The following is a 24,519-nucleotide window of genomic DNA, read 5'->3' on the forward strand; positions in this document are numbered from 1 at the left end:
CTTAAATATGTGAGGGTATTACCTGTGGATTTCTTATATATATTAAATACTTGTACTTTTTATATATATTAAAAACTTGTATTTTTTATATATTTCTTTAATTTGAACACTGGTATATTTTTAGACTAAGAAATCCATTTCATGTAGTCTTCAGTCTTCGACTTCTATCGAAAAACTATCTTCTTCTATCTTCATAGTTTTATTTGCTTTGATTTGACATGGCATCATTTTTTAGAAGTTCTACTTTCTTTACTTAAAAGTTCTATTATAATTATGTGTGTAACCGGACTGGACAATCTGGTCTGTGTACTACTTAAACTAAAACCCCATTTTCTGCAACTATTTTTTGTGGAACTTATTTGCATATTATTTAAATTAATTTTCAAGGCAATTAATTCAGTAACGACGTGAAATTCCTTATGGAAATACACTGCATAAATTCCGTGCAAATACACTGTAAAATTCTTAACTAATGCAAGGAGAAAATAATTTATAAATTCCTTTCATTTAGCAAATTCCGGGACTGACAACAACAGAACAAACTGCAGCTCCATGCAAACTCGTGGTCAGCAGAAAATCATTGTAAGTGTAAGTGCAGCTCTGGGAAAATGAAATAACAAGGAATTGGTAAGAAACAGTGTAAATGTGGGAATATACGAGCAAAGCAGAAAAGAGCAGGCCAAGCAATGACTCTGTTACCACTGCTGCTGATGTTGCTACTGTTGCTGCTGCTGCTGCTGGATACGCTGTCAAAAGCACTAAACTGCCATGAAACAAATTAAAAAATCTAATTACAGGTGTTCCCTAAATAATAAGTCAAAGTCAACGAAAAAAAAAAACAAAAAAAAAAAGAAGAAATTAAAATGAGAATGAAAAATATAATAATGAAAAAATGCTGTTGAGATCTGATAAAACACAGTAAATGATAATTGGCTAATAAAAAAGGAATTAAAACAGCAGCAAATTCCAACAGGAACAACACAAATGCAAAACAAGCAACAACCAACATTTCTTAAATGAAACATTTCAGCAACATTGTGTAAAAAATATACTATAAAAACAAAACAAAAAAAAAAAAAAATAAAATAAAATAAAAGAATAAAGAAAAATAAATAAAATTAAGTGTTTGGTTTGACTGAGTTGGGAGCTGGTTGGTTCCACAATACTTAACAACGCACATCGCACAACGCAACGCATCGCTTCCTACCATACCGCGCACTTACCACGCCATCATAAAAACAAAAAATCTTAACGGACTATATTGGCTATTTTGTTGGTGTTGTGTTGTGTATAAATATATAAGTGTGCGTACGTGTGTATGTGTGGTTACTTTGCCTTCTTTAAATTTAGCCTTTATTGCTTTATTGGACTTGGAGTGCTTGAGTACGAGTACAGCTTTTTAGCTTTTTTATTTGCCATTGCAATTGTTGTTGCTTTTCCTGCTAGTTTCATTTATATGTATGTATATATGTATGCGCTATGAATTGTTGTTGTTATTTTTGTGCGAGTAACGCGCATAATTACAAACTTAATTACGGGAATTTAGACCGCATCCAAATGTGTGTATTGACTGCACATAAACTTACGAGTAATCGAGTAGGGAATGTGTAACGAACGTCTTCTTTACAGCGCATTTTGCCTGTTTGTGGTTTGGTTGAAATTGTTATTGTAATTGGCAGGCAAGTTTATGTTGCTTACTGCTTACTGCTTTTGAGTTTTTTTTTCAGTTTTTGGTTTTTTCTTTTTTGTTGTAGTCAAAACTAACAATTTAACATTTTCGATCAAAAGGGATTTCTGTTGCGAGCGTACGAAGTGTTATGCGAAGTGGGAACTGGGTACTGGGAAATATGCACTAAATACTTATTTAAATCGCTTGCAATCAAACGATATGTGAATGCACTTGCTCTGTCGCAGCGCTGTTACGCTGCTTCATTGCTTTTAGTGCTGCTTGTGCTGCTAGTGTTTTCAGTGTTTTTAGTGCTGTTAGTGCTGCTGGGTTTACGTGACTTTTGTACATGAAAGAAATCTTTGACTTTTTTATTTTGTATTCAGTTTTATTTTGATTTTACTTTTATTGTATAAAAGCGATATTTTTTTTTTGTTTTTTGGTTTTTTTTTCTGCTCAGTTTTAGTCTCTGTTGGTAATAAAGTTAAATTAGCTAAACTGTTACATAGTCAATTTACTTTTTATTTATTTTTGGAACTTTTTTGTACGATTTTTATATGTCTAGGTCAATGTTATGCAATGCAATAATTAAATGAGTACAAATTATCGTATTGTAAAATTCTATAAAAATATATCAAAGTCAACAAAAATAGAAACGAAAAAAAAACTTTGTTTATACTTATTATAAAAGTCAGAATGTTAGTATGTCATTAAATAAAATCTGGACAATCTACATAGATTTTTACAAGTCATCACAGAAATATTGCTTCCTTCTCCAAGCGCCATCATTTAGGTTAAATAGAAGATAGATTTTAAACGGATTGGAAACTTGTCACGACGTCACTGCATTCTTGGTGAGGGGATTGTTGTGATAAACCCACTTTAATTCCATAGGCGAGTAGCAGGTAAGAACGCTATTATGTCTTTTATAGAGATATTGCCTAAATCAGTTATAAGTGGATGGGAAGTTGATAAGTACCGAAGTCTGAGTCTGGCGAGACTAATACAGTTACACAGAATGTGTTCTGCAGTTTCCTCTACTTCGCAACAAAGTCTGCAGCTATCGTCTTTTATAATACCTAGGTTCGATAGATCCTTATTTACTACGCAATATCCAGTGAGAAACCCTGAGACAAGTCGGATCCCATTCTGTTAAGCATTAGAAGCTCCCTAGTACCCCTTTTCTGGCTAGTTGATCGGCTTTCCGTTTCCCTCAAATCCGCTGTGTTCTGGGATGCATATTAAGTGAACCCTGTTCCTTTTATCTCTTTAAATTACTTCCAATAAAATTGGTTCTTTTTCAGTTCATAGTAACTATAATTCTTCATTAATTTAACATGGGATGTTTCGTATTAATATGTTCTAACTTAAAGGAATAATTCTCACATCTAAAACGAAGATTCTTAGTCTTAGAGGTGGTATAAAGTTAAGATAAAAATCTAAGACTCTGCATCTTAGACTGAGATAATTGTTTATCATAATATATTAACTCACACTATTAACATGGTTTATTTCAGTTTTATAATTTAACCAAGCTACAGAATTTTATCTATTGTCCCATCTAACACATTTAAGAATTTTATAGTTTAGCACTAATATATATAATAGATTCTTTGATTCTGCTATGCATTTAATATATAATGCATATATTTGAGAAACTCTTATTAATACGTGTATTAAATCAGTCTAAAACTTATATTGTTTTTCAAAAAGATATGAAGAAATTTATATATAGAAGCCAATTATTTTGTTGAATGATATCACATAAATATTTATATTATAAAAGCTATTAATTAAACATTAATTTAAATTTTTAATTTTTTTTTTAGATAACACATATTTTAAATACAATTAAGTTCTTCGTCAGGTAAGTCTGTGTATTAAATATTATATAGAACATCATATTTATATATCTATTTATCACTATAATTATTTCTTAATTAATATTGATAATATTATTAATCAGTATATCAATGAACTTATCGTTCATTAAAATAATAGCATTATCTTATTAGGAACTGTAGGTACGAATAAATAATTAATACGAAATACATATACTAAAAGTTAACAATCAGAAAATAACTATATTTAATCAATTATTCTAAAACTGATATATGATTTTGTTCTAATATACATATATTAAAATGAGTTAATGAATTTTTACAATAAATTAAAAAAACTTCAACTTAGAATAATACGATTTCAATATAGCTTTGGGTCATTTGGGTTTTGTAGTTGCAGAACATAAGTAACATTTACGTTTTATTAAATTAAACTCATAAAATTTTTTCTGCTCCCTTCACTTCACTTAGAACCATCTCTACTATTATACCACAAATTTTTTATTATCTTTATAAACTATCTTTATCAATTCTTATACAGCTTTCGGTAGATTGCTCGTAAATTGCTTTATACGAGCACTAAATATTTATTCGTTTGCTTACGGAATTAAATATCCAGATGGATGTATACTCAGATTTTTTGCGTCGTTTGCTAGTGGCATTTGAATATTATTAAGTTTGACTTGACGACATGTTTCCTTTTTAAATGTAAATATTACATGAAAATGTTTTGATTTATTAATGTTTATTCATGATATATAAAACCAAGTTTTAAAAGCATTGATATCGTATTACTTCGCGTATAACTTTTGCTCATGTATGATTGTCTTCCTACTTAAGTCTATAATTTTGATTAAATTTGTTCATCTATTACACTTTTATATACCTTCCTACAACTAAGCAAAGGTAATGTGACGATTTGAACATTGCAAACGAATAAAGAATCTACATGAATAAGCTGGAAGCTTCTGTCGAAGAACGCAAATTATCACATGGCTTTTCTTCGCAAAAAGTGGTTATGTAGCCTAGAAGCCGTTAGAGCAATGTAGAAAGTTTTGAATTCATAATGAGGACAATTATTTATGAAATATTAAAGGCGTAACAAACGAGCTTTACTTCTCAGCAGTTATGTCTATATGCTTTTAAACTCAGCAAAAAAAATCTATTTGAATATAATAATATTAGAAATAAAAATTCAAATTAACACTGATATTAAGATGTTCTCCAATTATTCTAATACTTGAATTCTACTGCATCTATTAAATTCTTTCTAAAGACAAATGCTATATTCATTTTAAACAGAATTATAGAAAAAAAAAGCTAAAACACATACATCTATTCCGTGGCATATTTTGCGGAAATTTGTAGAACATTCAATATTCAAGTCCCACATAACATAAAATATTTTACACTATTTTACACTATATTTAATAATTGTTTTTTTAATTGAATATTTTTATATGACTCTTAATCAGTAATTAATTAATCAATAATTAATTAATTAATAATGATTAATTATTGTTTATCATTAAAAAAATCAAACTTCCAGAAACACTCTAATTCGACTGAGAGGCACAATAAATCTTTAAGGTGGCAGTGCACTATCTCTTTTCTCAATAATAATGATAATAATTAGTGCGACTCCCCGTCTCTCTTCACTATTTCTATTAAGACCTATTAAGAAAGAATTTCTTTCTATTAAGAAAGGAATCAAGATTTAGCAATAAGCTTTCAAACTCACGACCATCTACCTTCATTATAATATTCTATATACGCCTATGTAAGAAATATATTTAATTGTTTTATAGTATAGACAAACGTATTGATATATACTTAACTCTCAAAACTATTTTCCGAAGGAATAAAAATCGACGGTAATGCTCTAGCTGTAACGCTTAATCGAAATCTACTTACAAGGATTTCGATATATGCAGTTTTAGCAATAGATCTAAATAACGACAGTAGTTTTTTTCTGTTAGTGGAGTAGTGCGAAAATTTATTTGCGACTTTGTCATAATTTGAAGTCATACATCAGCTATCCGAATTACAAAAGGTGGTCTTGTAAGTCATTTACAGCATCATCCGTCAACATATAAAAAAGAACCACCACTAATAGCGCAGAACTTGACTTCGCTTCGCTGGAAATATAATTCCAGGTATTTAAACCTGGGATATATGATCTCCGATCTACATAGAAGAACATAATGCAAAATAATAATAATAATAACGACAACACTTGTGTATGTCTCTGTTAAGTTATTTGCGTTTCTATGGAATTTCATTGTTTTAAGATATCCTTCGTTGACAGTTAGTTACTTAGTTCTGATGGAGGAAGGTCAAGGCTACCTCAATTAGCTAAAAAGCCGTTTTAAGTCCACAAAAACCTCCTAATAATGGGTAGTAAGGAGTAAGTCAGACTAGAACCAGCCAAAGGCATTTACAAAGGCAAGAATCTAGCTAATGCTGATACTAAAGACGTTCCCGAGTGAATTGAAGTATGGGGCCCCTAGTATATTAAACCTAGTTCTGGCCAGACCTGGACAAAGATACATCAAATCAATCATGGTGTCATTTCTTCGAGAGCTGATAGACACGCACTGCAAGAGGTACCACAGAGTAGGCCGAATCTAGTTCCATGCCATCCTATGGATCAGTGTCCTGATATTAACCTAGATACCTAGGTTACCTAGATTTGCTGCTGCGAATTCAGTCAGAGGTTCTATATTTGAAATAGATTGACCAAGTAACCCTTGACCTTGCTGCTAAGGCGGTAAGGATCGTTGATAGATTTTTTTTAAACTTGTTAATATTATCTAGAATCTTTTGATGAATATAATAAAATATGATATTGTTATTTCAGTTTAGGAAAACAGTTTTTTGACTTGTCCGAAAGTTGTGTAAAAAATTTCAATTCATTGTTATGCTGGTTTTATTCATACAGTAGCGCATTGCAGTTTAAGTTTTTTTTTTTTTTGATTTTTTTTGTGGAAGTATCTTCATTCATACAGTTGTGGTATTTTTCAAAATCAAAAGACTGAAAACTGAAGTCCAATTTAAATGAATGCAAACATTAAAACATTAAAATTTTCAAAAGTGAAAAATTGCTATTTTGGAAACGTTTCTGTCATTTTGACATGCGCGTGTACAATTGATTTGAACCTTCTTCACTTTTTAAATTTCAAACACTTCATTCGGTTTAGTTCAGCATACCGAAGTATACTAAATGTAACCATTATTGTATCTACAAACTACACACTTAACCGCGCGGAGGCAGTAGTTGGCGAGTGTATCTTGTATCTCGACGAGTGTATTTATTTTAAAGCTTCACCAAGTGTAGCTCAATTAAAAATATGCAAAAAAGCAGATATAATTTTTTTTATATTGACAACATTTTTTGCAAACTTTTGATGGGTGTGTGAGGTTTATTAAGCATTTGCGGTGAGTAAATGTCATAAAATGTATGAGCGAATCTCCACATAATATTTAGGCAATTACTTTCTGTGTCAATACGAAATTTAAATGAAATTTAAATGACAAAAAATATATATTTCTGTTACAATTGTCAACTGCGAAAAATTGCTAATTTGCGGTTTAGTACGCATAATTTAAAATGTGGCATTAAACACGAATTCGTTAATTTGCAAAGCTAATGTCGCACGTCGTACGCCGTACACAAAGTATTTTAAATATTCCAACAAAATAAAACAAGAAAAACAAAAAAAAAACACTATCACTACAAAACACTATAGTTTAAAATATTGTCAAAACCCTATTGTATTACAACAATAGCCATTGGTGGCTATGACGTACTTTTATTGCGTTACACTTCGTTTGGACCCTGATGAAGTACACAAAAAGCCTATTAACATCGCCAGCCGTAGCAGTAGTTGTACTGAAATATTCCCATGACTACAATGCATTGTATTGTAGATATAAATTTTCCTTACTATTCAAAACAACATCATTTCAAATGGCGAATATAGTTCGGAAAATTTATATATAATATTATATATCTATGTATATTTTAAAATAGTGAAATATATCAATTTATTAATATTCTACAAATATTTATAAAGCAGTATTCATATACAGCTAAATTCCGTTATCCAGAATTAAAATTGAAGTCAATGTGAATTACTATGATATTCGGATTACGGGAATCCGATATATTAAGAATCCAAATGAAGCCTTACATGTGTTCTCTTATATCCAATAAAACTGAAGTCAATCTGGATTACTATGACATTCGGATTACGAGAATCCGACATAATTAAAATCCAGTTAAAGCCTTACATGGGTACTTATATATCCATTAAAATTGAAGTCAATCTGGATTACTGTGACATTCGGATTACGAGAATCCGACATAATAAGAATCCAAATAAAATCTTACATGTATTCTTATATAGTTATAAATATAAAATTTATATTCATCAGAAACTAAATATAAATTGTTGCGCAGAAGAGGAAACTGCAGAACACATTCTATTTCACTGTGATAGTCTCACCAGACTCAGACTTCGGTACTTATCAACTGCCCATTCACTTATAACTGAATTAGGCAACATTTCTGTAAAAGATATAATGGCGTTCTTAACTGCTACTCGTCTATGAAACTAAAGTCGATGTATCACAATAATCCTCAATGGAAGCAATGACGCTGTGACAAGTTATCAATCCGTTTAAAATCTTTCTATCTATCTAAATATAAACTATAATAAATAATATTTATTATTATTAAATAATAGGCTATGAATGTATTCCGGCCTAGAAGATCTATTGCGCGCCTAAGAAACCAACAACTAAAACAATTATAGACTATTTTTAAATCCCGTAATTGTTGTGGGCTTAATTTTACCTATTTGATTTGAGACTATGGTCCCGCTTCCAAGATAATCAAGTCTACGTCTTGCCACTGCTGGGTAGTTGCATAGAATATGTTCTGATGTTTCCTTCTCCTCATGACAGAGTCGACAGAATTCTTGACAGCGTCGCACCTAAATACTTTATGTGGTGATTGAGTTTACAGTGTCCTGTAAGAAGTTCAGTGTAAAGTTTAATATCGTTTCTGTCAACTTTGATGTGTTCAGGATCAATGAATTTTCTTGACTGCCGCTTGCCTATTTGAGCTCTCCAGTATTCAAGTAAATTTTGTTTCACCCGTTCACATAATAAGTTATTTGTGAATTTACTTTTTACCCTGCACAAAAGCTCTGGATCAATGAAAACAACTACTGTATAATAATCCACTGATCCATTAATCCAAATCCATTACAATTAAGATTAATCTAAAATACTAAGATATTTGGATTACGAGAATCATTTTAAAAATTCAGTTAAAAATTCAGCTTTACATATGTTTATAGATTTATTTTAAACACAGATACTGAATATAAAATGAGTAATAAATTTACTGATCCATTGATCTGGAACTATTAAAATTGAAGTCATTGAAGTCATTTTGAAGTTTTACTTACTCGCATTATGTATGTTTCTCATGAAATATACTTCCTTAATTTCAGGAAGTATATTTCAGGTAGTATATAACGAAGTATATTTTCTTATACTTCCTTGAGTTCACTGACCCCTTTAGCATATGCGACTTCTATTCTTTTTTTATTTAGTAAATAATAGTTTAATAACATAGTTAACGGGTTAACAATGATATGACCTTACAATACTTTATATTGGAAGAATGTTAGATCAAAACTTTATAGTGTTAAATTTTAATATTTTTTGATGATTTCGTTTAGCTGATTATTTAATCCCGTTCATTAATCTTTAGTCATTATTTAGAATTTCATATAATATGCCAAATCAACCAAAAAGTGTTTGTTCACATTTCTATTTATTATAGTTTATATAATTTTATTATATACGTTGATATCTGTGCTCCACTTAAGAGAAAAGAAATATATCATCATTTCATTATATATTTTGAAAAGTCAGAATTTTGGGGGTCTGTTGAAAACCCCGTATACGTACATGAGAACTATTTTTGAACATATTTTAACAATTCAATTCGATACGAATAATTGATAATCAACATTTTAAGTACTTTGATCCATAAGATATGCTCCAGAGTGACGATTGTCATGGTGTAAGTGTACGATTTATGTGTTTCACATAGCTTCCTTTTCAAGCATACAAGTCACGTCGTCTGACAACAGGGTCACCACTTGACCAAGGAGAAGGTGAAGAATTTAATTACTACTGAATTATTACTAAAAAATGCTACTTTCAATTGTCATTTAATTATCTTTTTATTTTTTTTTTTGTTGTTGCTGTTAATTAAATCATATAAATCATTTGTAAAAAATTAATATTAAAAAAAATTGTAAAACAAAAAAAAACGTATAAGTAATATGAAGAGCACAAATAAGTACTTAACACCAAATCTACAACAATTTATGCAACATTTAAGTAAAAAGATTTTTTTTTCGCTACTTAATTGAGTTTTGATAGGTCAGTAGGTAGATCCGTAATAATCGTACATTGTACACACCAATATGGAAAAAAGTTTTAGGTAATGATTTTCGTACGCTTCTCTGTCTGTCTGTCCGTACATAATGTTTTTTATGTGTAGACAGTGACATACGTGCTCTGAAACAAGGTCACAGAACATTATTTTACAAATAAATTTCAGATATTTGGATTGTATTTTTATAATCGCAAAATACGGGAATTAATGATGGAAAACGGTGACTAAGTGAAAAAGTGTCTCCAGTTGAATTATACGAGTATATTCGTCACAGTAGTAGAACCAGTAAATGAGCCAGCCAACTTCTATTCACTTTTATTTGCAATAAATTTGCTTATTTTTTTTTTCTTTAATTATCTTTCAGTTTAATTTTAGTGTTTTTTTGTTAAAATACTAATTATATTTTTTATGAACATCCGTTTATTTTTATACGATTTTTATATACTGATTTCCTAAATATAAAAAAAAAATCATAACAATCTAACTCCCATGACAGATTTGGAATTATTTTAATTAATTTTAATTTAATTAAAAAAACTAAATATTTACTGCAGAATTATTTGACTACTGTCAGTTAAAACTAGATTTGGCATTATCAATCTAAAATATTATTATTTATAAAAGTGTAGAAACAAGGTATTATTATTGTTAAGGGATGTGGCACTGCGACCGTCTAGTCTATTGTGCCCCCTTCTGGGTTTAGAGTACGTCTCTAAAGAGTGCTGCGTCAATAAAAAGTAGTATATAATCCACTTAACAGATTTTTATTGCCTCTTTCGTGAAAAAAAAAACAAAGTAAAAAACCAAAAAAAAAAAAAACATTGCAATTAGCTTTACCATTATCGAGCTTTACGATTATTAAATTCAAATCAATTAATAATTCTTATCTCAGCTAATCATACCCGATTTTAGCCTGAAAGTTCGGTATTGATCATATTAATATCATCCGCATAATAGTATAAAGAATAAATATAGAGCTTCCCACATTACCTCATCATTTGTTCAACCAACACTACATAAAGCACAAATAACATTCCTATTGAGATATACGATGAAATTGCGAACCTTCTAGAAAATCAATGTTCGATTTTTCAAATATCAACTGATTCAGTTGGATTGGATATGTAGTCAAAATTAGTTCTTCAAAAGTGCATTTAAATACAACAAAAAAAAAAAAAAGAAAAACACGACAATAGTCGGAAAATGGCACAGCTGTTTTAGAGGCAACGACCTTCAGTAACTGTAGAGTCTATGCGAGTGGAAGACCATATAGTGGCAATTTATTTTAAATTGTCTTCAAATTTATTTTAGACAATTTTTTAAAATTTTTATACTATATGTTATCTAATATACATAATATATTAGATAAAATAAAAGCAGCAGCCTGTCAAATGAAATTTGAGTATGAACATGTTTGAATATCGTATATGTTTAAAGCCTCAATCAATTTCTGACTACGTGAAGTACGATCTCGTAAGGATCGACAGTTTCCAGTTCAGAAGTAAGTTGTTCGCAAGTTGTTAAAAAATAGGCTGAAATACTATAATTGAAAGTTAATACAGTCGAAGTAAAATATATAATGTATATTATTTATAATATGTAGATTTAATTATTTAAGACTCAATGTTTAAGTCAATAATAATTTAAAATTAATTTCAAATTATTTTCACTTGCTTAGTATTTCAGTTAAAAAAAAAAGATAATTTACATTTAAATTTAAAAACATTTAAAAGTATTTTTATTTTTTTCGAAACTTCATCAAAAATTTTATTTCCATTCTGTATGAAATTTTAGATTAACAATAAATTTCCGAAATTCTTTTGCGATTCTGTATACTCCTAAAAAACAGTTTTTATGTATTTTTCGGAGAAATCAAAATCTAAATCGAAATTCTATACAATATATTTCTAATAGACGTTATACACATTATTCTCCGAAGCCACTTTGTTCCAGAAAAATTTTATCGAAATTTTCATTAGTCAAGCTTCAGAGATTTTCTCAATAAAAATGGAACAACGCAAAGAAAATCGTCCCATTGACTTCGTTCGTGAGTATCGCAAAAAAAATCGAGATGCCTTTAATATGACACGTGCAACTTTTGTGTGGGAACATACAAATATACCCAACAGCAAGGACGATCTGTTTGATGTCTCACGGCTAATCCCAGAAGGGATACGAGCTAAGCTTCAAAGTGCATGGAATTATGTGCTAAACACTGTTTTCATGTTGCACTTTATGACATCTAATCATCCATGATAGACGCGATTTACCAACCATAGATGACGAAGATGATCGCCATCGATAGATGTTTTGGACCACCTATTAATTCGAGTAACATATGAAACCGATCTACTCTGTCTACTGTATTGATTGATATTTTTTTAAATTTCTTATGTATAAATTTAACTAAATATCAATTAATTGAGTAGACTGAGTATTGGATAAACATAAACTACATCATATCAATTTGGATAAAAATGACAACCCCATTCATCTTCTGGCGTTAAAATAAATTTAAGAGGAAATTCAAGGACTTCGTCACGCTTTGGTAACTTTTAACAGTTAAAATCACAAATAAATATTTAAAATAAATAAAAGAAATTTCTGGCAAAAAAAGTTTTTCATTTTTAAATAATAAAACAAAAACCATCGCGTTTTACTTTCCACATCTATTAAGGAATATCTTTTTATTCCTTAAAACGTTGATCTAGAAACATATCTTATTCTTTTTTGGAGCTTTTTGCTGTGATAAATGATACATCAATTTTGTTACATATACCTTAAAAATCTGACTAAAATATATCGAGTAAAATTTCCGGCTAACACCAGAGATATAGACTAACTTTAATGATTTAGTGGTTTATTCTAACTGTTGCTGTATATTACTTTCATTTTTATTACATATATTTCTATTGACAGCCAAAGTTTTTGTTAATATTAGAAGGAACGACTGAAGGCTAATAGGTACATTATATGAAATAAAGTGCATTCAATAGAATGAGATTGAATACGTTCTATTAGGCGTATATTGACTTCTGATAACATGAGGACTGTTCGCAGTAAAATACGAATAAAATACAACTGAGATCGCAAGCCACCTAAAATATCATTTTACGCTCTTCACACAAAATTTCATAGCAATTTCATAGCTTTCTCTTAAGTCAGTCTGGTGTCAACAGTCGCCAGACGCACTCGTGTGTACTCGTAGCTAATCAACAACACTACAAGCAACTTGTGGAACAGACCCACTATAATCTTGAAACATGGAAATATATACAAACTAAGTCAACTACAATAACAAATATATGTTAAACTCAATGAGACAATGTAATGTACAAGAACCAACTTGTTGACTTAATTTCCTTATTTGCTTTAGTTCCGTAGTGGAAGAAGTTATCCTTCGCGCGTTTATAGCTTAATTAGTTTTCTCAACCAAAAAGTTTTACCTCTCCTTTATGTATTATAAATTGTATCTAAATCTCCCAGAAGTTGAACTTCTTGTGTTATCAGTTTTGTGCGTTATTCTCTTAGTGGCAGAACTCATACTTCTGACCTCATCAGCTGCCCAAGTTCCATATTTCATACCTCAGCTTTTTTGTTTGCTACAGTTCGATATTTCAAACAATTCTACTTCCTTCACATATATAGTTATTTAGTTTTCTTATGCAATAAGTTGTGTTTTTTTCGCTTTTATTTTTTAATTGGTTTCGCTGATACATAATTATTTCCTTACGGAAGAAGTAATACTCCACGCTCTTATGGTTTAGTTACTTCCCTTGTACCAGAAGGGGATTTTTACCAAATATTCTACTATTTATGCAACTTATCTCCGGATATTCGCGTTTGCTCTTCACTTGATACTAGAACGTTGCATCAATATAACAGAAGTTTTGTGTCTTGCTGCACCGTTAGATACTATGACAATATGCTGTAAGCATTAACTATAAGAGCTATTTAAAAAGAACCCAGTAAAAAAGAGCAAACAATTCTTATGCTGAAACACCGGTACAACTCTAGTCTGCGGTACTCTAAATGAGACAAAAAAACTTAAAGATAAACTACATGCAGCAAGAGACATACCTTCTTGCGTGCCACATAGATGAGCACAGATGGCCCTACCTCCAAGATGCATTTACTGATTCCTATACCAGGGCAGCTTCTCATCTTCGATTTTAGTTGCATATGTGTTTGCTTAACGTGGTAAATGTGCCAGGTCTAGATATCTAATTTAACTATGCGTTCTGGAGTATATAAAGAATATTAACATATTTTACGAAACTAATGACGTGCCTATCCGTAATTACTTCAACTAAGGAAATGCGAGATAATTTATAATATAACGAGTTCTTGTGCAAGCCATTTGAGCATCTAATAATACTGCTTTGATTACTAAAAATAGATACATTAATTGATTCTGCAGTTATTATATTTAATGGCATTTAGAAAATAGTTGGAGTGGAATAATTGGTGATATAGGAACAGAGCAACTTCGCATGTCCAACTTACTCAGTTAAGTGATATTAAATCACACAGTAACGTTGACTTGGAAAGTCAAGTGCAAGTAATTTCAGTAAGTCATAAAGCAATGAACTAAATTTAGAAGCTGCTTTTAACGCTGCAAAAATCAAACAATAAAAACTGAATATGCCAGAAAAAAAGTTTAATCAACATTCCTTGCGTTCAACATGTTCAATTCTCTTACTTTATGCACACACAGATACTCATACAGATACTCATACAGTTACTCACACAGATACTCACACAGATACTCATATAGATATGCATATAGATATTCATACAGATATTTTCATCACAGAGATGTTCTTCCTTAGTATGTATTGTCATTCATCTGAATATTTGACCAGTAAAAATGAATATTTTTATACCTTCCACGCACTTGGGAACAAGGAAGAGCGCGCAGTCATATGCACTTAACGAATTAAAAATCTGTAAAAATATATATATGTATATTACTTATATGCGCTCGTATGCGGTTCTTGAACGACAAGAAAAAATCTTAATCAAAATGTTAAATTGCATCTTAAAATCAAGTTATTATTTTCCGCATTATATATCCCGACGTTTGGATAGACAATGATGTTAACGTTTGCTGGCAGCAGAAGGCTACGCATATACAACGTGAACGTTAACTATCTGTAAGTAACTAACCAATGCCTTATCAACATTGCCATCCGCAAATATGCACGCATGACACATTTATGTGCAATTACACAAAAATGCAGCAGAAACTTAGATCCATGGATATTACAATAACAACCACCGCAGAATCTCAAAAGGGCAAAGAAGAGAAAATCAAAATAATACGAATACCATTTTTTTTAACTTCAGCCAAACTTCATCGATGTACTTGATTATGTGTTAGCACACACAGTTAACTGCACTCCAATGCACTCCAGTCCACTAAGATTCTTTTATTTGGAAAGTGGATGAAGTATAAAAGCTGAAAGTCTTCGCATTATTTCCCACGACTTTTTGCATTGAAATTCTTGTGTACACAAACCCATACGGTTATGGATACTTATAAATTGCTGCCTTGTTGCGTTGCAGCTCTAAAGTCATCGCAGCATCTACTGACACGGTTTTTGGTCAAACATCTTATTGCGTGACGTCTTCCTTCCACTCTCAGCACTGCCAAGTTATACTGAAGAATTTTCAAGAAATTTAAACAACTTCAGGAGGGAAAAAAATACGTATGAAAAAAATTTCAGTGTTTAAATTTTATAGAAGAATTGACATGAAATTTCTTTTAATAATTTAAGTTCCTTGTTGTTTTTATTCATTTTTTTATGCTTTCGTTCATTAATAATTTTTCAGAATATACGAGTATATCTATAAAATTCATGGCAGCACGAATCAACTAACTCATACTCGTAATATATGTTATGGATTTCATAAAAGTTATATTTATGTCTGCTTTAGAAATCCAAATGTAGCTGCTCTGGAAGTGTATGACACATTCAATAGGAATATATTCATACTAACAGACAGTCTATATACCTGCAAATCTATAAATATTACAAATTTTATAAATATCATTTTTACTTACGAATTAGAGATTTAAATGTAGCTGCTTTGGAAGTGTATACTATCAGAAAGTCAAGCTGCTTTAAAGTCCTTGAACCCAGTCCTATTTACATCCACGTCGGTTTTTGACTGCTACACATCTCTCAACGAAATGTCGACGCAGTTCAATATTTGTCTAGTCTGAGTCCCCGGTCTGAGCAAAGTCAGAGCATATCGTTGAATCATGACTTCTGAGTACTATGTTACCTGTGCTGAATTTTTTAATAAAAGATAGCAAGACTCAAAGATTATAGGCATCTGTATACAAGTTGACCTTTTACTAATAAGGAGAAATCTAATACTTTCTTCGAGATGCACCGCAGAGATATCATGTTTTTTTTTGAAAATCATAACTTTAGATTTATTTATATTTATTTTTAAAATAAATTTATTAATAAAAATAAAAAAATATATAAATAACATATAATCACTTTATGGAGTTGCCAGTGCACAAGGCTGCACACGGCTTTAAACGAATCCAATCGACTTTCTGAGTAAAATTATATGTCTACATAATTTATTATAAAAAAAATACCTATTTATATCCATATTTATATCTGAAAACATATTAAATTTAAGACATGTTTAGTTCTCTATTTCAAAGTTAATTAACTAACGATATAGGGTTATTCCGGTCGAAATCGAAGTATCTACACTCAAAAATACTTTCTTTATGCAAATATTGTATGACTCTTAACCCATAACTTATATAATAGAAAAGTTTCAATACCAAAAAAAATATTGAAATACATAATAATTTTATATAATAAAGATCTATGAACATATTAAGCTTATAGAACTTGTATCAACGACATCTTCACGGAAGCACATAACTATACGAGATATTACTGTATCTGTTGGATATTTGAATGAAATTTAATAGTTTCCAGAGATATATGGTATTTCATGTTCTGCGACAATCCTTATATCCTTGCTGCTAATATAATCAGCTAACATCTGAAGATTTATTCTTATGCAGAATAAAGCACATACCGAACCCACTTAATTCATTTCAAAATCTCAATACTTATTTTAAATACAATTAAAGTCAATTCACACTCTAAACTTAATTTTTTTTTGTGGAACGAGACTTAAGTATGCATTCTATATTCTATACTTTCTCTCAGATATGCGACTCTCAGTTGAGGGGCAACTTAAGCAATTTGTGTGATAATGCGAAAATTTCAGCAAAAACTTTTCTAAAGTACAAGTGACGACCAAAGAAAAAAAACATTTTTTTGAGTAAAATCGTAATAGGCTTTTCCTTAACGTTGTGAGTCACAAGGTTGTTAAAGAATTTGAAAACAACAAATATATGTAAAACAGCAACAACTTAAGAACAATTAACATTAGCTTGCGTAGTGTGAATAGAGTAATCATAAAACCTTTACTTTGGCAATATTTTATATATATATATCTCAATAAAATAGTTCTAGCCTCTGAATGAACATACATACATGTAAATGGCAAACAAAGCAAACTTTAGAATATATTGGTAATTTGCAACCCGATTATTATTGCAAAAGAGCGCCAACATATTAGGCTTTCAGAAATTTCATAATACTAGCACAATGATTTCCTTTCCATTACGTTTTAAAGATAGAAAAAGAAAAATATATCAAAAATTAATGGTTTCATAAGCTATAAATACATCCCTTTCACTCTAACTTATTGTAAGTATATGTAAGTTTAAAACCAGACATTTTATAGAATCATGATAAATTTTTCTGACATATATAAAAGTTTGGTATTTAAGACATTTAATTAATCTATACAGTGGGCCAAAGATGAAACGAATAATATGTAGAAGATGTCTACCTTTGTCTATTATCTTATAGGTATGTTTGTCATTCATGTAGTATACTTTTTTCAATAAATAAAGTATCTTTGAACTAACAACAACAATTTCGGTAAGCCTATCGTTAATTTTTGAAGATTTTTAAATTGTAGATGTACACAAATGGTATAAGATCAAAGCAGTCCTCACTCATTATAAGATTTATGCTCTATAATTTAAGTATCCTCATTCAATTTAATTTAGTCATGAGGAGAAATCAATTAATATTAAAACTTTAACCTATTTGCAATGAGTTAAAATGAGAAGAAATAACTATGTTAGCTAAAAACATTCGAAGTAATTTATGTCTCTTTCTTTCTTATGACTGAATAAAGGAAAGCAAACACTTCCTACAAATATTCAATTCCTGAGAACCTAGCACCTTCGTATATGTTCCGAACAAACCTTGTTGCCGAACACATCATACAACCTGACGATTTGTATGAATTTGCAAATTTCAGCGTGCAAACATACACGAAAGATCACGAAGGTATTAGGCTTTCAGAAATTTCATTATAGTAGCACAATGATTTCCTTTCCATTAACTTTTAAAGATAGAAAGAGAAAGATATATCAAAAATGAATAATTTCACAACATATAAGTATATCGCTCTCACTCCCACTTATTGTATATAAGTGCCTTTACGAACTCGTTTTTAATTATTGAAGTTTCCCCTAAGTAAATCAATCACGTCGCACATTAATTTGCTTGTTCCATAAAATAAAAAGAGTATCTTCGTTAGATTACGACAATTTCGGTAAACCTATCAATTAAGGAAATATTTTTAATTAGTTGGTTATATGATTGATGTTCTATATATTTCAGATAAAGTCATTCAATTTAATGAAGAAGGAGAGAAAGAAAAGCATTTAAAATTAAAATTTAAGTCATTTTACAATAAGTTGGAGAGTGAAGAAATAGTTATTCTAGCTAAAACCTTTTCAACTGATTTATATAAGTAATCACTTTATATAAATATTCAATTTCTAAGAACCTAATGCCTTCGAATATGTTTCGAACATAATCTAGTGGGTGAGCATATCAAGCTTATTTACGTTTACTGAATGAATGAATGAATTTCTAAAGAAAGAGAAAATTACTTTTCCCACATATTTTTACTTGAAAATAAACACGCATATCGTATTAAAAATAAAAATAAAAAAATAAAAAAATAAAAAAATAAAAGCAAAAAAGAAAAGTATTAGGCTTTCAGGAATTTCATAATAATAGCAAAATACTTTGTTTTTCGTCAAGTTTTGAAGAAAGAGTTAGAGGTATATAAAAAAACCAATGTTTACTCAACATATATGTATATCTCTCTCACTCCGACTTACTGCAAATAGAATTAAGTTTCGTATTAGACTTATGCTCATTATGCTCATGATAAAATTTTCTGTACATATGTTATAAGTTATTAATATAATATATTGGAATATAATACCCTAGTTAGTATATACAGAGGTTCAAAGGTGAATCAAATAATGTACAGTAGATATCTGACGTCTTATGTATCTTTAAATGTTTTGTCTTTTCCGTCGCATATTGAATTGGTTAATAAAAAAGTATCTTCGATTTGGTAATAATTATATCAGTAAACCCTATGAAGATTTTTAATGGCTTTTATATAGTATATGATTATAAATGATATAGGAAGCAAAAAGTTAACACTCTTTATAGAATTCATGCATTAAATTTTCGATATGAACATTAAATTCAATACAGCTATGAGGAGAAGTATTTAAAATTAAAATCGATGAACAGTTTGACAAGCTGTCAAAATAGTACTTCCTTAAATATATGTTTCTACTGTAGATCAAAGCTAGGTATTCATAGAGAAAATGTTGAATTTTTTTTTTATAGTGAGTTTCCACAACTGCTACAGTGAGTATTAAAAGGAATGCATAGTTTCTCTGCGTGAATTCCTATATACCAGTGACCAGAGAGAGTTGCAGTAAGCCTTGTAGTATTCGTGCGGCCCCTTTAACCCATTAAGTGCCAAGCAATTTAAGGCTTGAAATTTTAAGGTGAAATTTCTATAGTAAATAGTAAAATGAAACAAGTTTTAATAAATGAAGAAAATTTAATATTTATTTGAAAGAATACTCTTAATTTCTTCTTCAAAACTTGTCGTGTGGTGCAGCACACGGTAGTCCGATATGGGTTAAAACAGTTGCCAAAATCTGGTCTTATAATATGAGCGCCTTGTCAACCGGGAAGTCATACCTCACCTGTACCTTGTATTTTTTATTGACAAGCTCAATAAAGCAGAGATAAGTAACCAGTTCATAACAATCATCGAGAGAGCAAAAGTGGTTACCTCTAAGGATACGCCTAGGGAAGCATCAAGACATGTTAGACTTTCTGCTTTTAAATTCAGGAATGAAGCGGAAGAGTAACTACCTAGCAATATATGAAAGAAATCTTGTGATTCATTTCCAGAACATAAGTATTTATTGTACTTGACCAGTTAATCTGTTAGTGTTGCCAACATTGAACTTCTTAATAGAGAGGGTGGTTGGGTGGCCAGAATTGAACTAAGCGCTTAATCTGTTCATGCAAGGTTTTAAGTTAGTTAAATCTACATCCGTTTTTTATTCTCAGGTATTTAAACTTATCAATAATATATTGTTCTTTTCTTGTTTTGGTTTTTGTTTATATATTTTTTTGCGATTTTTTTTAGTATTGTATGACTCAACTCAGCAAGCTTGTGTCTTTCCCACACTGAGTTCGTACTTCATTCTGTCGTTTTTTGTTAAAATATTAATTCAAGTAACATTTTTGTCGCAGATAAAATATTAAAACAATAAACCTAATTGACAAATACTAAAAATATGCAAATTCCTGTGAAGTGTGCATTACTAATGATGCGGCATTCTTAATTAACTGAAATTTTATGAAAACCTATTAACGACTACACCGACTACACCGACTACAAAGACAGCGAAATCACATATCTGCGTTCGCCTTTGTTAATTGGTGAATTAAAATCCAATAAATCAAATGAAATTTCAATAATGAACACTCAAGCAGATAAATTCTTTGAATTCACACAATCGCATACACGAGCACACAGCATCACAGTATCACAGCATCACAGCATCACAAATAATCGTGTAATATGACATGGTCGTGGAATTAATTTCCACATGAACATTACCCATTTCACATATCGATTACTCTCTTCATGTAATCAACAAGTTATTAATGACAAGGGAATAAAACCAAGTGACTCAGTTTGTTTGAATTAATACAACAACAACAGCAACAATTTTACAACAACAACAATATATACAATCAAATAAACAAACAACAGTGACTGTTTTTATTACTGGCAGGTTAAACATTATGAATCAGGTTTGATGAGACTTAATGCCTTCGAGGGCGCTTAACGTAATTTAAGGCAATTCAATCAATAAAATAAATAAAAATTAAACGGGAAATACGGGTAAAATGTGTTAACTACGTTTGTCAAAATTTTTTGGAAGGTGTAACTCTGAAGGATTTATATGGTTGCATTGATAAAATCAAACCCACGTTTAGTTAATAACACAGGGTCTTCATTTGGTTGAGACTTAAAAAGATAATAATTAATCTGTCAAACAACACAAACTTTTTATGAAATAATGTTGGATAAATCATCATACTAAGACGTACATCCAAGCAGCGTTATTATTAAAGAATATATATCTAAAATCCATGTTGAATCAAAAATGTATATAAAGAACTTCAACATCAGACGGAAATCAATAACTTCAGTATTCTAGTAATAGTATGTTATTCTACTTTATTTATTTCTAGTATTAAAGTTTAACAATCAAAAATATAAATTTAATTAATTAATTCAGTTATTCCAAAGCTGTTAATAAACTTTTATAGCAAATTAACAAAACTCCAGGCCAAGTCAGAAGTCAAGTTCAAGTCAGAACTGACTCTGAGCTTCAAATTTGGCAGAGTACGAATTCAACCCTGGGTACTTTCAGTCTCAAAAAAAATTATTTATCAATAATTAAATACAACAATTATTTCCAAGATCACTGATAATGGGTGTTTGACAATACTCGAAACAGCTGACCATACAGCCCAAAATTCAACTAATTAAAATAATTTAAAAAAAAATTTTGCTGCTGTAGTTCACTACTGTTCGAAACCTCTCTCTCAATAACTTTCTTAATAAAAAATTTGGTGAAAAGAAACTTTAGAGCTCAATCCGTTAACTACCCGTGCTCTCTGAAATATACACTGTTTTTTGCTAGTATGATCGAATGCTACTTATTTAAAAATAAAGCAACTTGGAATATCGTCATCAATGGTACCCAGAATAAACGCATTAACCATGAAAATTTGATAGCCCAATTGAGCATTATTTATTTCAATAAGTAAAAAGTCGGAATGTCACCTTCAATGACACCCCCAGCGAAAGTATTAACAATAGTGGATTAATGACATCTTCAGATATCACCACTCAATTACAAGTTTTTAAATTATAATTTGTAATTGTAATTGTAATAATTTGTAATTGATTGTAATTAATTTGCTTTTTATGTTAGTAAATCAAAAAAAAAAAACAATAAGGATATGGTATGATTAAGTATCATTATGCGTTCGAATGCATCAATACTGTAATTCTGTGTCCACAAATGGATGCGAGTAAAAATGCTTTAGACACTTGCTCGTGTTTCATCAAGCAAAAATAAATAAGAAAGTATATTCCTAATTGAAATTACATGGATAAAAACGTTTGATCAGTTGATTTATTTGAAAACTGAAAACTCCTGTTAATGGTATTTAGAACAAAGTCACTAATAATGGATTGTTAACATAGCGGAATCGCACTTATCTAAAAATACAGAAATTCTAAGCGCCATCTACATGAAGTATCCAATAAAACAGTTCACAATAATGGTCTATTGATATAATCGGATGCCACCGGAATTTCATCTCTATTAGGCTATATATAAAATTTATATATATTTATATAACAATATATAATTTAAAACTATTTTACATAAATGCAATTGAAATAAAGTTTTATTTAGTTTAGTTAACCAAGGAGGCACTTATATTTTAAAAAATATACGAACTTCATATAATATATATCTTGAATAAATCAAACATAGAAACAAAAATCCGTAAAAGTTGTAATTGTTTTCGCATACAAACGAAACCAACTATTTGATATATATTATTGATGATCAAAGCGCTTCATATACAACCTTCAAATGGATCAATATATCCCTATAAAATGTGCTGGTCCTACCCGCAGCACGACAACTGTAACTACATCAATTGCGGGTGATGAAGGAGGTGCTGTCAATACTACTACAGCCGCAATCCATACACCGGTTCTAGCTACTGGAATAACTGCTGCTGGAGATAGTGCGGCTGCTGGTGTGGCTGCTGGTGTGGCTGCTGGTGTGGCTGCTGGTGTGGCTGCTGGTGCGGCTGCTGGTGCGGCTGCTGGTGTGGCTGCTGGTATGGCTGCTGGTGCGGCAGCTGGCGCGGCTGCTGGTGCGGCAGCTGGTGCAGCAGCTGGTGCAGCAGCTGGCGCGGCTGCTGGTGCGGCTGCTGGTGCTGCTGCTGGTGCAACAGCTGGTGCAGCTGTTGGTGCGACAGCTGGTGCGACAGCTGGTGCAGCTGTTGGTGCGACAGCTGTTGCAGCTGTTGGTGCAGGTGTTGGTGAAGGTGATGAGGGTAAGAACGGTGGCAAACACAAAGGTAAAAACAAGGAAGAAGGAGAAGCGAAACCTTTAAATCATAGTTCTAGTTTCTAATAATATATTTCTTTTTACGTATATAAACGATCTTCTACAAAAGAGGGTACTTTGCTAACTTCTTTTGCATTTTTGATGTTATCAAACTATATCTTCAAGTTTAATTTTGATTTTTTTTATAAGAGCACTTTAATTTTTTATAAATTTTCTATTGATACATAAATTTTCAAAAATTCAGTAAATTGGGTAATTACTACTTAAACTCATACATTTTTATAGGAGATTAATAAGGCAAAATAATAAGTCTGGTTGTCAGCAAATAAATCTATATTTTAACTATGGACAACGTTCTATACTTCATTTCAACTGCGCTGTGATTTCTACTTCATCTGTTTTAACATGCTTATCTTCCATACCGAGAAGATATTCATCGGTATATTTGATAAGCATCGGTATATTTTATAGTTATGCAGTTAAAGATCTCGGTATGGGACATTCTGCAGTTGAAGATCTAAACTAAAATTAATAATATTGATACAATTAGGAACTCTCTTCTTCGTAAATCGATGAAGATACTATATGGTTCAAAACCATTCAGATATTTTTTACACAGAAGTTGACCCTATCAAAAATTCGAGGTTAATTCAAAAAATGTTGCGTTCTAAAAAGTTGCTGTTCCTTTGAACTACACAGGAGTTTTATCATAAAATATATTGGAAACAATGTCAGTATTTACTAACAAGTGAATATTTTTATGTTCTTGTTTGTCTAATTCTTATCGACTTTCACTTTTAGTTCCTTAGTTATTTGTTTTATTATATTTCTGAAGCATATAAGTGCTATACGACCTATAATTCCTAATATTTTTATTTTGATCATTTAGATTGATTTAGAGTTA

At 30.4% G+C, this 24,519-nt stretch overlaps 1 protein-coding gene across 1 annotated transcript; it reads left to right on the plus strand.

The window, feature by feature from the left end:
• Nucleotides 1-23,129: 23,129 nt before the first annotated feature.
• LOC119688305 (circumsporozoite protein-like) lies at nt 23,130-23,681 on the plus strand. The gene has a single exon (XM_038102984.1). It carries the CDS (start codon nt 23,130-23,132, stop codon nt 23,679-23,681), a length of 552 nt encoding a protein of 183 aa, XP_037958912.1.
• Nucleotides 23,682-24,519: the final 838 nt, after the last annotated feature.

This window comes from Teleopsis dalmanni, chromosome X (assembly GCF_002237135.1).
Source record: "Teleopsis dalmanni isolate 2A chromosome X, ASM223713v2, whole genome shotgun sequence".
NCBI lineage: Eukaryota > Metazoa > Arthropoda > Insecta > Diptera > Diopsidae > Teleopsis > Teleopsis dalmanni.

Bases quoted from the DNA above. Each gene is read 5' to 3' on its own strand.
- LOC119688305 (XM_038102984.1), top strand. From the start codon at position 23,130: ATGGATCAATATATCCCTATAAAATGTGCTGGTCCTACCCGCAGCACG.